The sequence below is a fragment of the Homarus americanus genome, unplaced genomic scaffold (assembly GCF_018991925.1).
Source record: "Homarus americanus isolate GMGI-L3 unplaced genomic scaffold, GMGI_Hamer_2.0 scaffold39155, whole genome shotgun sequence".
NCBI classification, from domain to species: Eukaryota; Metazoa; Arthropoda; class Malacostraca; order Decapoda; family Nephropidae; genus Homarus; species Homarus americanus.
Window position 1 is genome coordinate 5847674 of NW_024737042.1, and position 18024 is coordinate 5865697.

General features: G+C 41.3%; 1 protein-coding gene across 1 annotated transcript in view; it reads left to right on the forward strand.

Moving 5' to 3' along the window:
- Positions 1-5328: 5328 nt before the first annotated feature.
- LOC121872623 (medium-chain acyl-CoA ligase ACSF2, mitochondrial-like) overlaps positions 5329-18024 on the forward strand; it is a 100886-nt gene continuing 88190 nt past the window's right edge. Inside the window, exon 1 of the mRNA XM_042375526.1 lies at positions 5329-5470. Coding sequence (XP_042231460.1) covers positions 5415-5470 — 56 coding nt within the window. The 5' untranslated portion in view covers positions 5329-5414. The remainder of the gene's footprint in view (positions 5471-18024) is intronic.

Consider the following 18024-nt stretch of genomic DNA (forward strand, 5'->3'; position numbering starts at 1 on the left):
ACCCTGTAGTGGACGTCTCCCCTACAACAGGGTAGCCGCATTCCACCTGCTACGTCTTCCCTAGCAACCAAACGAGCGGCCCAGGGGGGGGGCGTCACCAGATGCCACAGTATCCTAACAACCAGCCACCAGCTGCTACCGTCTTCCCTAGCAACGGAGTCGAGAAACCGGCGAGTTCCCACAGCTGCTGTGTATATAAGCTCTGTCTCTCCATTAAGATTCATTCTGCTCTTGGTTCCTGAACACGCAACACCTCCTCCAAGCAAGCTCCTCGCTGTCCCGTTCTCATTCAACCTGGAGGCCAGCAACAGGCAACATCTTCTCTAACAAAGCTCCTGCACATCTACCTCCTTCAACACGCTACTCACCGAACGTGTCTACTGAGCAGCTCCTCACCACACGGCATCTCCAGCACCAGACTGTCTACCATATAACTTATATTATATAAGAAAACCACCACCTTAGAGTTTCCATCCATCCTGAGTGCTAGACAACATAATATCACGAAACCCTACAACCCATTTGATCGATAAATATATACCCAAGACCAAACCCAGTGCTTCTAAGAATACGAGGGGATCACTACACATGAACCACAAAGGCGGTCGACAAAGTTAAGAAGAAAACCAAGAAATTCAAGACGTGGGTTGGGTCAAACGATGAGCAGGACAGAAGGATGTATGCAAGAGCCAGAAACCAAGCAAAGATAGAGTGTAGAAGGTCTGAAAAGGAGTTCCAGAGGCTGGTTGCAAGAGAGGTCAAGTCAAACCCAAAGGCGTTTTACCGCTATGCAAAGTCGAAATTGAAAACGCGAGTTGGAGTATCAGACCTGAGGTTTGAAGATGGTAGTTACGCAGATTCTGACCAGGATAAAGCTGAGGCACTGAACAGCTTCTTTTCCTCGGCGTTCACAAGAGAGGATGCGATTAACCTTCCTGCATTTGAGGACAGACGGTTCGACACAGCACTGACCCACATTGTATTTACAGAAGAGGGTATTAGAAATAAATTGTCAAAGCTAAAGGTCCATAAGAGTCCAGGCCCTGACATGGTGCATCCTAGAGTGCTAAGAGAGTTGTGCAACGAGCTTGCCGAGCCCTGAAGATCCTGTTTTGTAAATGCCTGGATGAACTAAAGGTCCCCAGTGAATGGAAAGTGGCTTATGTGAGTCCTATCTTCAAGAAGGGCGATCGTCACTCCACGAACAACTATAGACCGGTGAGCCTGACCAGCATAATATGTAAAGTACTTGAGAGTATTATCAGAGATGCCAGAATGGAACATCTACTACGAAACAACCTTGCAAAGGATTGCCAACACGGTTTTATGCCGGGGCGCTCCTGCTTAACACAATTGCTCACGGTATTGGATATTTCGACCCATATTCTGGAACGGGTTGGTAATATCGACAAGATTTACCTAGATTTTGTCAAGGCTTTCGACAGTGTACCCCACGAAAGGCTGAAAATCAAACTGGAAGGGTACGGAATTCGGAGAAATGTCCTAGTATGGATAGAAGACTTTCTAAATGACCGCAAGCAGTGTGTGGTGATTAATGGCACGAAATCGTCATCTGTACCTGTAACAAGTGGGGTACCACATGGCAGTGTATTGGGCCCGCTGTTGTTTGTTTGTTTCATAAATGACATGCCCACTAGCGTAGCTAGGGGGGGGCGGTCCGCCCCGGGCGGCACTTTTGGGGGGGCGGCACTTTTGGGTCTGCTCATCACCCATATCTGCAGCTACTGGAGACGTTAATCCATCCCTTTGTATCGGCGGCAAGTTAATCCTTGTCGTGTCTGACCTAACACCTGACCCACATCGTCACGGCCACGTCATGAGCTACACCCTTGCTATGCGCGCCCCCCCCCGCCACACACACAACCTGTAACCTGTTGAGGATTAAGGAAACAACTTCAAACAAGTACGCCAGTGAGCTCATAAGGTGTGGGTCAGGTGTTAGGTCAGACACGACGAGGATTAACTTGCCGCCGATACAAAGGGAAGGATTAACGTCTCCAGTAGCTGCAAAACCATGCAGTCTCGGGTCATATTAGTTCATGTACAGCCGACCAATCCACCAGTTACAAGCAATTCACTTCAGTTCTGCACAAGTCTCCATCGTGACAAGACGAGTGAGTCACTGTGCAATATGTATTTTTTGTGGGGGCACGAGGGGGGGCAAACTCAAGGGCCGCCCCGGGCAGCACACACTCTAGCTACGCCACTGCACGTGCCTGACGTTGTACACTCCTCCATACAAATGTTTGCCGATGATGGTAAGTTATTTCGGGCAATTAAGAACCAAGCGGACTGTGAAGAGATGCAGAAGGACCTCTGTGGGCTCCAGGAATGGTCGAAGAAATGGCTGCTGAGATTCAATGTCACGAAGTGTAAGAGGATGCACCTGGGGCGTACCAACGGTAAGGAGGCGTATCATATGTCCCAACGGGATGAAGAAACTGCACTAGTTGAGACTGTGTGTGAGAAGGACCTAGGTGTGTATGTTGACAATGAGCTGGAGTTCTCGGGCCATTGTGAGAAGAAGGTAAATCAGGCAAATAAATTATTGGGTCTTATAAGAAGGTCGTTCAGATATCTAGACGGTCCGTCCCTCGTGACGATCTTCAGGAGTGAAGTGCTTCCCCATCTGGAGTACTGTCACCCCATCTGGTCCCCGAGATATGCTAGGGACTGTCAGTTGGTTGAAAAAAGGAGGGCCACCAGACTGGTGCCTGCACTTCGGCACCTCAGCTACCCTGAGAGATTGGAGCGCCTGAACTTGCCTAGCTTACACTACAGACGGGCAAGGGGACCTAGTTGAGGTGTATAAGCATCTCAGGGGGCACTACTCAGTTGAGTGTCCTTACTTGGAGCTGGCGGAAGCTCGCCCCACAAGGGGTCACAGCTCAAGATTGAAGAAGCCGCAAGTCCAGAAAACCGTGAGGGCAAACTTTTTCGGAGTGAGGGTTGTAAACTCTTGGAACAATCTACCAGAGAGTGTTGTGACGGCACCGAGTGTGAGCTCTTTCAAGAGAAGACTTGACCAACACTGGAGCAGGTTCAGGTACACTCAGGAGCCGGTGCATGCCCAGTATTTGCCAACAGTGTGTGACAGAGACGTGACCGATCGCCAAGGCGGCTAGCGAGCCGATCTTTTGGTGAAGAATATAAAAGAAAAGAGTCGTGACCGATATCCCAAGCGGCTAACAAGCCGATCAGTGGCGAAGAGGATAAAAGTAAAAAAGTTCACTTGTCCTACACAAACTTTTCACTCCCTCCCTCCGTGGCCTTTGCCGCTAGGTGAAATGGTTTGTTATTTTTGTTAAAGGCAAATATCCCTTATTATATACTTTGTCTCTTCGGTAATGACCATTAAATTAGATTCTTAGTTGCACATAATCAGTTTTACATATATATTCGTATTCTCTATATATACATTATCCCTTATACTGTTGCGCATCAGAATTTTCATACATTTATCAACTGAACTTACAAAACAATATATAAAACAATAAAATACATTCATAGTGAACCCCCAGATTATATAATTCAGTTGTTTTCTGATTATTTAAGGACACACTTGTGGGGTTCAGGATATTTGGTTCACACTGAGGATGGGATGGAGAAAGGAAACTCACAATGTGCTCTCTATATACATGTTGTATTGGATGTACAATGCAGCTTGGTGCTGGGAAGGCAGCATGGTTACAAGCGTGATGTAGAGAGAGCTGGTTGGTGAGGGTGCTCAGAGAAGGACAGCTTGTGGGTCGCCATGCTCGCCAGTGGGAGAGAGGACCGCCAGGCAGGTGGAGGAGGAGCGAGGGCCGCCAGGCAGCGGCGGAGGAGGAGGTGTTGCTGGCTGGTTGGTGTAGGTAGAAAGAGAGATCACCACGAGGTCAGATCTTAAATAGCGGGGGTAGGCGTGGCTTAGTAGTTGACCCCCGCTCCGTGATGTATGGCGGCGCTGGTTGACCCAGACCACGAGGCATACACTGGGGAATTGGTGGGGTCGGCTACTCAGCGACAAACAGCGTTTGTAGGGGAGAATTCCGCTACACACTCATCTAAGTTATATAAATGACCTTCGCCTTAGAGTAAATCAATAAAAAGGGTGGACATACGCTATTTTCCCATTGAATTTCTATCATAACTAGCTACATTCACATCTGTCACAGTCGGTGCACTACAATAACTTCGTCGTACTGTCATCTTGAGTAATTATTGTATGTATATTGAAATATGCTGGTGACTTAAATTTGTAGTTATTTCTCAAGAGACTATCTGGCATCAATCCATAGAAATATTATTGTTCCCAATTTTACTTAACTTTTGATTTGTAATACAGGTACCGTCATTCTTTTAATTTATATTTTTCGTGCATACAATATTAATATTTTGAATATCATTTCTACACAATATATAAGATTTATTGAGAACGAGTGAAATATTAATACAGGAATAAGGTAACGGTAATTAAGTACTGGAAACTCAGTGTTAATGCATCTGTAGAGTGTAGTAGCCACCAGGGGTGCCAGATGGCCGTTTCCACGGCCACAGTTCTCTAATTAGGCCGTAAAAAAATTCGCCTGGCCGTGAAAAAATCGATGATCACGGCCAAAATATTTGACCGTATTTTGGCTGAATTTTGTAAAATACGTATTAATTCCTCACCTATTAGGTGACCTCACCTAATCAGTGACCTCACCTCTTCACATGTTTACGTGACCTACTGAGCTGACTGATCTTTCTAGTTACTACCTTAGTTGTTAGTTCTCATATTTGAGTTGTTCAGGCTGAACGTGTCCAGCATTTGGGTTAAGCTTCAGAGCTTACAAAGCCATCCGAGTTACTTTCTGAAATTCCGAGTGCTAGTTTTCAAAATGTTCACTAGTAAAAGAAAACGGTACTACGACAGTGGTAGAAAACATAACAAACCAGGGGACGATGACGAACTAGACGTTTTTGCTTACGCCAACTAGTGTTATCAAGTTCTCCACCATTATCATGCTCCACCACCATTTCAGATTAAGGTGAATCTTCACTGTTACAGTGAAGATTCACTGTAGATTATACTGTAGATATTATGTTTATGTAATTATTGGGCTCTCAATTCTAAGTGAAAATTTGGTTTTATTACGACATTTTAAGTGGATATTGTAGGGGATACTTTTATTTTGTGTGGATTGCAAAAATAGCCTTGTGCTTCCCATCCAAAATTTTTTGGCCAAATTTTGGCCGTAAGATGGCGTGAATTTGGCCGTGCAGCTTGTCGTACATCTGGCAACCCTGGTAGCCACTATCACTAGCCCAGAGACGGTTACTCCCGAGTCCAGTCCAGTGTACCGTGGGTACTTATCAAGAAAGGGTTGAGGAACTGCTGCAGTATAGTGACAACTAAGCCAAAGCATACAATGTTGCGGATTATAAGCCAAAATAGGTTAACTTTACAACTGAAAACTTGGATAAGGTAACGTTAAAAACTTTGTTTTATCATCATGACTAAAATCACAGTGGAACTTAACGGTGGTCAGCTTTATGTAGCTGTAGGCAACCCTTGGCTACAGTAAAGCATACCGAATGTTATATTATACATAGGTATCATACACTGTTATTATATCGACAACTTGTTGCATGTGTAGATAGCAGGTGACAAATACGCTAACTTAGGGTTGCCATATCTGAACATTAAAAAAAGGACATTTTCTGAATACCTTTACTTGGCTATATAACCTTGAAACAGCCATGACAATTAATTTTATATTTATATAGATATATATATATATATATATATATATATATATATATATATATATATATATATATATATATATATATACTTCATCCCACCAGTTTCAGTGTACTGTATTTACGTGTGTTTTAATGTAAGCTAATATGCAATATACTTGGTGTAAAATCTTAAAAAATTACTTCTTGGGCTGAATATCTTCTTTAGCTGCAGTCTTATTTTACTGTGTGTGTGACTTTATGTGCCTATACATACTTTTTCTGTACATCGGATCTTTTTCCAGTATTGGATGATTGCTCTTTAGAGTAGAAAGTCAATGCAAGATGTTTCTCAGAGTTGTACTGTACTTAGCCAGAATGCCTTTCATTGTTTCCTTACTCAATTTGTTCCTTTCCTTTTGTCGTGACTTTGCGTCAGTGAAAAACCTTTCTTCCATTTGGTGTGAGATGATATAGCAAGAAAAAAGGTATTGCAATTCTGAGTGACATTCAAAGTTCTTTGATTTTCAAATGTTTGGTCCACTTTTTATGTGTTGGCAGATTACTAAATTCTTATCATCATGTAATTTTTCACAAACTGCTTCCGGGTTACTAACTTGGTCAAAGCACTTCCCATCATCAACTTCTACCCTATCAATCAAATATTTGACAGCTAAGTTGTAGCCAACCTGCATAAAGCGTACGTGACTTACAACCTGGCGAAAACTGAATTCACTACAAGAATCTCTACGGTTTCCACCTCTCTCTCTCCTCTCTCTCTCTCGTCATTACAGTTTCATGTTTTTTTTTCCGTGGAAGAAAATGATGGAAGCTGAAATTTCGGACTTTTGAAGAATTTTAAAAATTCCTGGATGAAGATTTTCCAGGCCTAAATGGGGACATGTCCGGAAAAATACGGACGTATGGCAACCTACTTCAACTTATAAATTCCATACATGCCCTTGCCAACTGTGTTTAATGCGTATTGTGACAAACCGCCCAGCAACTGTGGTATCGGTGGTGAAGATAAAAAAAATATATATATGATAAATATGGTTGACCATGATGCTCCTGCACAATAAACTCGTTTTTATATTGTACTACTAAGCTTAGGTTAAATGAAAACAAAGTGGGGTATTTGACCCGATAATGCTAACAACGATTTACGTATTTGGCTCCAATTTTGCAGACAAATCAGTCACCTGATGATGAGAATCGAGTGGTAAGTGTGGGCAGCTATCTATCCAAGCAAGGTACTACTTTACCTATCCTCTTCGCACTTTTGCAAGACGCAACGTGATACGATCCGCACATCAAATTATAAGTTGTCGGAAAATACTTTCATCACCTAATGTGAAATAGAAATAAAGAAAAATAAAACAAAATTTCTTCTCTGCGGAGGAATGAACAAGTGTTGGAGTCCGGTGCGATTAACCACTTGAAGGCACTGGCCTCCAACCGACTCCGAGATTTCTAAATCATTTGTTCTCGAAGTTGAGCGTGCAAAACATGAACTTCGTTCAACGATGTCTTGCGCTTCGGCACCTCAGCTTCTTACCAGAGTTGGAGCGCCTGAACTCCGAGGGAGCTTATACTACAGACTGGCGAGGTGATAATAGAAGTGTATAAGCATCTCAAGAGCACTACTCCAGTCAGAGTGTCCTTACTTGGATCTGGCGGATGCTCGGCTCTGGGGGTCACAGCTCCAAATTTAAGAACCACAAAATCCAGCAACAAAATTCTTTTTTCTGAGTTAAGGTTGTAACTCTTGGATCAATCTGCCAGAAAGTGTTGTGACGGTTCAAATATGATCTCTTTCCAAGACTGAACTTAGTCCAATGCTGGATGCGTGTTCAGGTACATTCAGGAGCCGGTTGCTTGCTTATATGCTGCCAGATTCTTAAGGGTGCGTTATACTAAGGGTACATACTTGGCTCTAATCTTACTTTTAAGGTCGCTGCCACCAGACTCCTCTGGTTAACATACATGTGGCCTGGTTGGGTAGCATGCAGAGTGGACTACGAGCATTGAGTTGGGTTTCATTGATTGGAATCAATAGGGAAGAGGATAAACCATAACGATATTGGTTAATTTGGTATTCATATAAAGCATATGGTTAAAAATACACATCATGGATAGGTCTTATCGGAAGAACAACGAAATGTTGGTTACAGATGGGACCAGGCTGCTTATTAATGGCGTATCATGAGAACATTGAAATAAGGTGTCTGCAATAGGCGGTTGGCCTGTGCATGGCAACTCTGTGGAAGTTACTGACCCTCTCTATCATCATGAATCTATCTAGCCTCCTTTTGAAACTTTCAAGTTTCCCTTTTGCTAAAGTTGCTAGCTTGTTATCAATCACCCTATTTGTGAGACAGTTTCTTTTCTTTCCTCTAAACCTAAACTTATCTCTTGAATCAGTTGCTCAGGGTCTATCATAATAGTGTATAAGAACTTATCTCTTATATGTCCTTGTATTGGTTCTTCTTGCAGTTAACTTCTATCATGTCTCCTTGCATCTCTGTCTTTCTGGAATTGATTCATTTCTTTTAACTATCCTGTTATGGAAGAAAGTCCAGAATGCATTTTTTGTCTCTTAGCTGCTGACTCTAGGTGATTGTATCCGTTGTTCTATAATGAGCTGGAGCTGAACGCGTGTCGAGTTGGCTTCTTAGTGTAAAGATATAGTTTGATAAGGCCTCTGCTCTCTTGTTACTTACACTTCTAGATGTAAAGCCAATACTCTGTTTGCTTTATTTGAACATTAACGCTTGCTGTTTTCTAGGCCTTGGTCCGGGCTTACAATTACCCTAGGTCTCTTTCACAAATCCGGCTTCTCTAGGTTGATGTTGTTAAGGCTGTATACATTATAAATGTTATTCTTCCAATATTAAATCGCTGCCTTGCTGGTATTGAATTTCATTTGCCGTTTTCAGACCACCTACGGTTCTTTAGATCCTCTATAAATGCATTTGCATCCTGCCTGGGTCGTTACTTTATTTTGGTATCGTCATAAACACTTATGTCCTGCACAATCCCGATATCTAAATCGTTTATATGAATTACTGACCTAAAGGGAACCCACTGGTTATTTATCAGATTAACACCATCTACGCCCGGCCCTCTGCGTTCTGTCAATGAAGCCATGGTTTTATCAATTTAAACTTTCCCTCGATACCTTAGGCTATGTGATTTTCTCAGAAGCCTCTGGTGCATTACTCTGTCAAATGCTTTACTAAGTCTTTAAGTAAATAACATCATAATTTTCGTCATTATCTCTACTAAAGACTTTTCCCTCAAAACACATTCTTGAATTTATTGAACAGATTTTCCATACCTTAAACGTTAATTGCTTTTCTCTAAGTCACGATCCGGATATATCTGTACAATTAGTTGAAAATTTCCCCACTACTGACGTCAAAGCTGATCGGCCGGTAATTTGGCGCTGATGTCTGTGTCTCCCCTTTTGAATATGGAATTTTCATTTGCTGTTTCAACTCTGTTTTAACTCAGTGTCTAATGATTTGTAAATAAGTTTGAGGTCAACTAATCTGTTCCTACACTCTTTTTAAGACTAAAGGAAAAAATTTCATCAGCCTAGAGTTTGTATTCTTTAGTTTATTTATCTTCTTGAAACATCCACTCTTCTAGTAGTGATATTCTTTAATTTCTCTTCTTCGCTGTAAATATCAGTTCCTCTGGAATTTCTGTAGAATTTCTTCTGTGAAAACTATGGGATGTATGTTCGATGACTTATTTCTCCTGCCATTTATCGTTCTCCACTCCCTGACTTTGGTAGCTTTGTCGTTGGCCTTTGTCCTATATATACATGTACCTGGAAAAATCCTTGGGATTTCTTGGATTCTCTTTCTTTTTTGATTTGCATAGTCTCTTTTTGCTTTATTTTTTTAGCATTCTAGATAGTTCATTGTCAGTATGTTTCTGGGCTGCTCCTCCCCTCCCTTTGAATTTGCTTATATATTCCTTTCTTTATTCCTATGTCATGTTTAAGTTTCTGGTCTCACCTTGGCTCATTCTTGTTGACCTAATTTTTTCTGTAGTATATTTTGTTCTTGTTGCTTTTATAGTATACTAGTGAATATATTATTCATGAGTCAGTTGTTGTGTCTATGACCTCACCTTCTGGGAACTGTGGCTGTTTCCCAGGTGACCTTCAACCCCTGATAATCCGCCAACCGAGTTGGGGCTCTGACGCATGGTATCATTGTTTTCGTTTTCCCAATTTAGGGTGATACAATTTTCTCTGCGGTCGTGTTTTAGTTCTTCTCTGTAGTATCTGTATTTTCTTTGTTTTTAATACTAGGTCTTGTATATTGTCTTACTTGTAGGTTCTGTAATTAGTTGTTTTTCAAAAATTGTCCTGTATCTGCGTCTGGAGTCTGAATTCATAGTAGCTTACAATGTGTCTGTCAATATTTCAAGTTGAGCCCCCATAATGCATAGGTTTTTGTATTTTGTGCCTATATTTCTGCGCCGTATAATTTTGTTTCTTTGCCAGACTTAGGGGCCTGTGTCCTCCCATAATTAGTTTTTCTCTTCCTTGTGATTTCTACCCACAGACTAGACCCTATTCACCTTTATTGGACAATCTGTGACACCTTCCTCGGTCATTCATACACTGTCTCTTAACACATCAGTTTCTCTGTGAATATAGCTTGCGTCAGTTATCTCATGTAGCATTTCATCTCATTTGTTTTCCTCCATATGCAAGTATGGGATCTTTGTTTTGGGTATACACAGGCTTCCTCGTTAGCACTCATTTCATTGGGTAGTGAGGAGCTACTAGAGACATACAACTATTTCTCGCATGGTGGATTAAGTGGCTCAAGTGGCTGACAGTTGAAGTTCTCCGGTCTCATATTTGTGACTATTTTTGGAGTGGTTGTGCTGGGAAATCCACGGGTTCTGATGGATTAGCAGCTGGGGTAATCCCTGTTCAGCTCAGAGGGATAATGTTGCCAGGGCAGAAGGCCTCGACCATGGCACCTGCGGTGAGTGATGGAGCAGGATACTCAAATAATGCCTGGCCAGGCGGTGGTCACCTAACACATTATATTACATATATATCCGGCAAAGCTTAAATGTAATAACCTATATAAACGCGTTTATAGGGCTGGATATAGCCGCTGGGGTGCTGACCTGCTGTGATGGTAGAACGGGGATGCTGGGGCATTGCCGCTCCACTCATGGCTACCGGTTTTAATCTTGAATTTTTTACTTTATTTTTTGCGGGTTTCTCACTTAAAATACTTTTTATTATGGTGTCCATATTTTATAATGCATATTTTAATCTAGTTACACTGGGTAAGATCTTGGTTTGTGGTTTTGTGGGTAAATTCATTGGGTTATAATTTCAACGCGCGCCTCGATTGGTGGATATTATGTTTGTGAGCAGCGCTGAAGGTTTGGCGGAGGTGTATAAACTTCTTGAAACAATGAGATCCTCCTCTCACATTGACTATTGAACACAGACGTAAGATTCTTGATCACTGTTGCCTGTAATTGGTTTATATCCGTGAGGGTCGGTGTATTAAGTTCATACTGCGCGTGAGATATTTCCTTTCAAGTATAGTTTCTGGGTAGCAGCACCTCCGTGGTTCGATACATTTTGTACTTTTTCAGATCGTTGTTCTCATGTTTTCATATGATATCTGTGAAGTTATGTTGCTGCTGCGCTCACAGACGGTAAATAGTGCGGACTTTAGGCCTGATCCACGCCGGTTCTACAGAACAATGGATTGCGTTTTTGCGGTGGCCTGTGGGGATGAAACTTGGCGGAGGCTGGGTCGGCGTCGTCTTTTCCTCCTTCCGGGTTGGACGTCTTTGCGCTAAACCAATTACGGCTGGCAGCGGAGGATGGGGTATGGCCCCAATCACGGTCGGTACATCATCTGGCGTCACTGATAACGCAGCAGGGGCTGTACTGGCGCCTTACGCGGGTTGGCAAGCTTGATGGAGGTGGGAGGTGAATCTAAAAATAGCGTATTTCCAGACACTCTCGCGGTGGGTGGATGCCGCGTAAAGTAGTTGATTGTTAAACTTGGGGAAAGTGAGAGCAGCGTAGAGTTGGTGTGTGTGTGTGTGTGTGTATATATATATATATATATATATATATATATATATATATATATATATATATATATATATATATATATATTATTGTTGTTGTGTGGTGTGGGGGGGGGGGGGTTTGGGTTGTTTTTTGGTGTGGGTTTTTTTGTTGTGGGTTTGTTTGCGTGTCTGTTCTAACACCTGACCCATCGTCAGAGCCCGTCATGAGCTACACCCTTGCTATGCCCCCGCCACGGCCTGTCCTGGCCTGTGTTTAAGTAAGCAACCTTCGTCGCCAGTGAGCTCATGTGGTGGGGTCGGGTATTCGGTCGGAGCCGACGAGGATTAACTTGCTGAGTAAAGGAAGATGCGCGTCTCAGTTGCTGCAAAACCATGCGGTCTGGGTCATATCAGTTCATGTGCAGCGGCAATCACCAGTTACAAGCAATTCACTTCAGTTCTGCACAAGTCTCCTCGTGACAAAGGCGAGGTAGACGACTTTAAGTTCTCTTGTGTTTTGATCAGTTATTTAATTAGTTTGGAGACATAATACTGTAAGGTAAGTATGTTAAAGTATTGGTTAAAAATATTGATGTGACTTTTTGCTGCGGTGCTGAGATTAAATAATAGGTTTTGTTTCACAGCATTGGATTTTATACTAGATTTCTCCTGTGGTGAACAAAGCCCCCGAGCAAAAGCCACGGAGATAAGCCCCCGGCGATAGTACAGACAAAAGCCATATGCTTTGTGGAATTGCTTTTGTCTGAAACAACAGTAAGATACTATTTTAATATATATATATATATATATATATATATATATATATATATATATATATATATATATATATATATATATATATATATATATATATATATATATATATATATATATATATATATATATATATATATATATATATATATAGTATTAGTTATATTTTTACATTAGAGTGAGTGTCGGCTTTCGGATGCTATTTTTTGGAATTTTGGCCCGCGCCCGCCCGCTCCCGCGCCCTCATACCTCCTGCCTGCCTCTCCCTCCTCCTCCCTCCGCTTGGGCAGGCGGCGTAGGTGCGCAGTGTGTGTCTTTATTCGCGTCACTGACGTCATTTCGGCACGTCTCGGACTGTGATTGGCCATCGTCCCTACCCCCTGCTGCTAGCTGTAATTGGCTTAAAGTGTTATGGCGTGACTGCGGGGAGGGAGGGAGAGCGGCGCTTGACCTGGCGCGGCAGTTTCATCCCCTCAAGGCCACGCCGTGTGCGCGCGCATCCATTGTTCCGTAAAATGGCTTCGCCGGTTCACCACCCAGAAAACGCTTTCGCCTGGACAGCGGCACTAAACCGAAAGCGCGGCGTTCATTAAGCTCTGAGTGAAGTGCCTGAATTGTTGGGATTTGGAGAAAGGAAGCGTAAGTTGATCTGGCGCCAGCATAGCGTCGCGAATCTCGATTAGTGCAATAAAGAGATGCAGCAAAGATAAGGCATGAAGATCACAAGTGTGCAGGTGCTTCATTCTATCGAGTGTTGCAGAACAGGGTGCTTTGTAAAAGTAATTAAACTTTCTGTTGAGTTATTTTGGGTGCGTCGGTGTGACATAACATGGCGGTGGACCGCTGGCTGTGTGTATTGCGGAATGCGCGCGTGAGCTTCTCTTGTGCAGCAGTGACACGTAAATGGGGTGCAGAGCCCAAACCGTAATGCTTCCATGGTTGGCTGCGGTTTAGAGGAGGAACAAGGTCAGCAACATCAGCGTTGGTGAAGCGGTGTGATGTCCGTCGTGATAGAATTTTCGTCCGTTTTTCGTTGAGATTATGGAGGAAGGACGGTAGTGGCGACGGTGTTTTACATGGACGAATCTGGTCTTTTCTGGAAAAAGTTACCTTCAAGCCTTCGTTGTCAGTCTTGCGAGCAGGTAGGGGGCGGAAGATGCAGAAGGAGCGCATCCGTCCTGTTTACCACCAATGCCTCGGTACCTGTAAGCCAAAGTTATCGGTGATTCACAAAGCCCATAAGACGCCGCCTACAGAGGTATGGACATGGACAAGCAATGTTCACTGGCTAACTGCAACGTGAGCGTGGATGTCCTCTTCTCTGTCCTCTTCTGGGTTTGACCTTTTTTTGTTTTTTGTTAGAGAAATTCTGGAGCAGCAGAATGTTCCTTTCAATATTTTGTTGCTCGCTTTTGACTGCTTCTGCCTGGATTTTCGCCCTACTTTGGATCGTCACCCCTAGCGTAAAGTGGTCTTCCTTCCTCCCAACACTACGTCGTTAATCCAGTATATGGACAGGTTTAATCTGCATGGTTAAAGCTGCTTACTAGGCGAAAATTCAGCTCCTGGAGACGCTCTACCAACACCAGGATGAGTTCGTAAGCTGGGTGACACCGTGGCGAGGCCGCGGCGGGGACAAGGAACAGAGGCTCAAGAACTTCTCGTCGGCAATTTTGGTTTAGCGTCAAATAAGCTGTAGACTTTCTTGGTGGAGGCATGGGATCTGCTGACTATTGCTACTCACGATTGTCGCATGGGGACATGTGTTGCAGGCATACCAGGTGAGAGGAGGAGGTGAACCTGTGACTGGGTCAGGTTTGGACTGTTGCAGTAGCAGTGGACCTTGCCAGAAGCTCGCTTGAGGTATTTACAGCTGACTTCTCGAGACCTGCTTGAAGACATCATGGAGGTGATCAGAGATCTGTGAAGTGACTGCCAGAGATGTTGGAAGAAGAACCGCCAGTGAAGAGGAGGAGGGGAGAAGGTCGTCGTTCTCCGAGAACTAGTTTGAAGTCATAGTGATATTAGGAGTGTGTCATAGAGTTAACAGAAAAAATTAAGTCCATCGTTTTCGTGACACTGAGCGATGAAGCATGGCGTCTTCCACCATGTGCGACTGGTGCAGGCTGTAGACGTACATCAGCGATTATTATCATGAAAACATAAAAGCAGCGATTAGCAAAGCATGTGGAGGTTCTTAGCCGCAGCCACCACAGCTGGCTGAGAGGCGGTATTTAGTGATAGTGAAGTTGATTTTGAGATTTGTCAGGGAAGCCATGACAGCTGTAAGTGACAGTGATATTGATTCACCTAGTAATGGTGATTCACCTGAGGGGCGTAATCTGCCCTCTGCCTCGAACCAGCCTCCATCGTATGTTATCTCTTCTACTACCGTGAGTGTTCCTCAAAATTTTTCGTTTTTTTAACCTATTCTTTATTTTCTATTGTTTCCTAACCTAACCTCTTCTGTATTACTTGTTTTTCATTTTATCATAAAGTTAGATAAATTTTACTAACATTGTTATTTGTCGTCCAGTGGAGTTTGGAGATTTGGGCTGGTTTCTGTAATTAATCCCCTATGTTCTGTTATTCGCCAGGGTTTTCTTAACGTGGGACCTCTGGGTTCTATTGACCCGGAATTAGATATTGAGGTTACTAACTTGTAATAAAAAATATGTTTTATGAAAGAATAATATGAGTGTGAAACAATTTTCATTACAGTTGCCTCACTAGGGGTTAATTAAACCAGAGAATTTTGCGGAAGAGTGGCTTGGCGTAACAACTTGTAACATATGGGATTGGATAGAATAGTGGCTGACTAACTACTTTTTGACATAAAATATGTTATAGTAAAATATCTTAGTTTTATGATGTTAATGACTCTAATAATACTTAGAGAAATAGAGTCGATGGAAGTTGATGTCCATTCAAATAATGGACTCGCTCCTTCCCCTCTTCTCACACTACACTGCTTGCTCTTCCTCTCTGAAATTTTTGGAAAACCTAGATTTTGGTTGTTTTAATAAATATGTATACCTCAAACTAAGTTAGGATAATATAATTGACTTTGGTATGTTCATGTAGACCAGGAATATTTTGAGGTTATAAATGTCATATATTTTGCAGATAACATATTTACTCAGGTAAACATTTTATCTAAAATTTGTATGTCTATTGAAAATGATGATGTTTATATTCAAAATGATCTTGAAATTATAAGAATTCCAGCAATGTAAATATATTCGCTTGAAGGTAATTTGTATATGTGAATTTTTTGACTAAAACAAATATCTTCAGTTAATAAAAAAAATATTCTTCTGACACTATCTGTAATCGAATTTTACCTTGCCTCCCCTCTTCCAACTGGGTGGTCGGTCGGTCCCTGCCTCCCTCTTTTACCAGTCCTCCTTCAAATTTGGAGAGAAAAAATAATATTTGCTTTTTTGTAATTAATCCTGGTTAAGTTAGGATATATAATTGACATTGCTGGTTCCTTGTAGATGAGAATATTTTGATTTAAATGTCATATATTTTTTGCACAAAAGATAACATATTTACTCAGGTAAGCATTTTATCTATAATTTTGTATGTCTAATGCAAATCTATGATGTTTATATTCAAAATGATCATCAAATTATAAATTCAGCAATTATAAATTATATTTACAGGTAATTGTATGAATTTTATGAGCTAAAATATATATCTTCAGTTAATAAAAAAAAATATTTTTTACGGGGTGACAGATGGTCCTCCCTACCAGATAAGTGTGTGGGAGGCCAGGGTTATTTTAACTTTTTGAGTAATAAATGCATGCCTCAGAGCTAAGTTGGGATATGTGATTGGCATTGCTAGTTTGGTAGACCAGAATATTTTGAGTATAAATGTCATATTTTTGCACAATAGATAACATATTTACTCGGGTAAACATTATATCTAAAATTTGTATGTCTATTTAAATATATGTGTTTATATTCAAAATGATCATCAATTGTAAGAATTTGAATAGTAAATTATATTCGCTTGATAATTTGTATGAATTTTATGAGCTAAATAAAAAAATTATACTTCACCCACGTAAAGGGGTACGCACTGTGGAATGTATGAGCATTCCGGTTTTCGGCAGAATTTTAGGCGTAAACGTGGAAAGCAGCAGAATGTGGGACGCGTAAGCGAAAGGATGACTGTACATGTAATGTATGTTTTGTTGTCAATAATAAGATAATAGTGAGGCCCTGCAATTGTGTGTAATAGAGCCAGAAAGTCAGATTAGCAACACCAGGACTTGAGTCACAATTTTTAATGATGTTATACGTTTTTATTTTTCCATTTTTTTATTCACAGTTTCTAGTTCATATTTATTTACTAAAGTTGGTTAATGTTTAAAGAAAATTCGGTTGAAATGTGAATGGCAAATGAAGAAAAAAGAATAGAGGACTTAATTGGTAGGTTTAGGAAAGGTATGAAAATGTATGTTTTATTTCCGTAGACTTTATTTACTATTAACTGACCTTTTGGATTATCCTGGCCTTATATATATGGGCGGTTAATCGAGGTTTTACTGTGGTAGCATTCACTAAAACATGATAAACTCACCATGTGAGTTATCTGTCAAATATCAAATTAAAGGTTTCAGAATTATTTCCTTTTATTAGGCAGATTAGGAAAGAAGATCGCAGCAATCTAGGTCAGGATAATTTGAAGTGTAGAATCGATGGTAGGAAAAATGAATCAAAGGAGTACTATATACACCTCCTAATCCTGACAGAGTTAGTGAGCTACTTATTTGGGATGAAATACACTGGGCATCAGACATAGCAAAATCTGCAAGTAGGCGACTTCTTGGTCAAATAGATTGGAAGACCTCATTGGTAACTTAGAATCAGAGGATTTTCTTGAAACAGTTCAGAACTGTTTCCTAAGTCAACATATAACTGAACCTACCATGATAATAATATACAATGGTATTGTTCCCGATTTACGCTGTCAATTGAACCCACAGGTACCCGCGGAAAGTGAAAACAGCAAGTGAACAACAGAACATATGGGATTAATTCCAATAGAGACTGGCCCGACCCCCAAACTCCACTTTTCCGACACAATACCTATGTTGTAGTAAAAATAACATCTAAATTTTATGATGGTATGCTCACACAATTAATATTTAAGAAATACAGTCATGAGTTATGTCCATTCAAATAATGGACTCAAATCCCCCCTCTTCCCAGCTCACTGGCCCTACCTCTCTGAGAAATGATTGGGTGAAACACTAGATTTTAACGTTTAGTAATAAATAATACCTCAGACTAAGTTAGGATAATATAATTGACATTTCTGGATTCCTTGCAGGTCAGGGAATATTTTGAATGTAAACTTCATAAATTTTGCACAAAATAAAATACTTGCTTTGTGTAAACCAAATTATTACATTAAGAGCAATACGTAACTTCC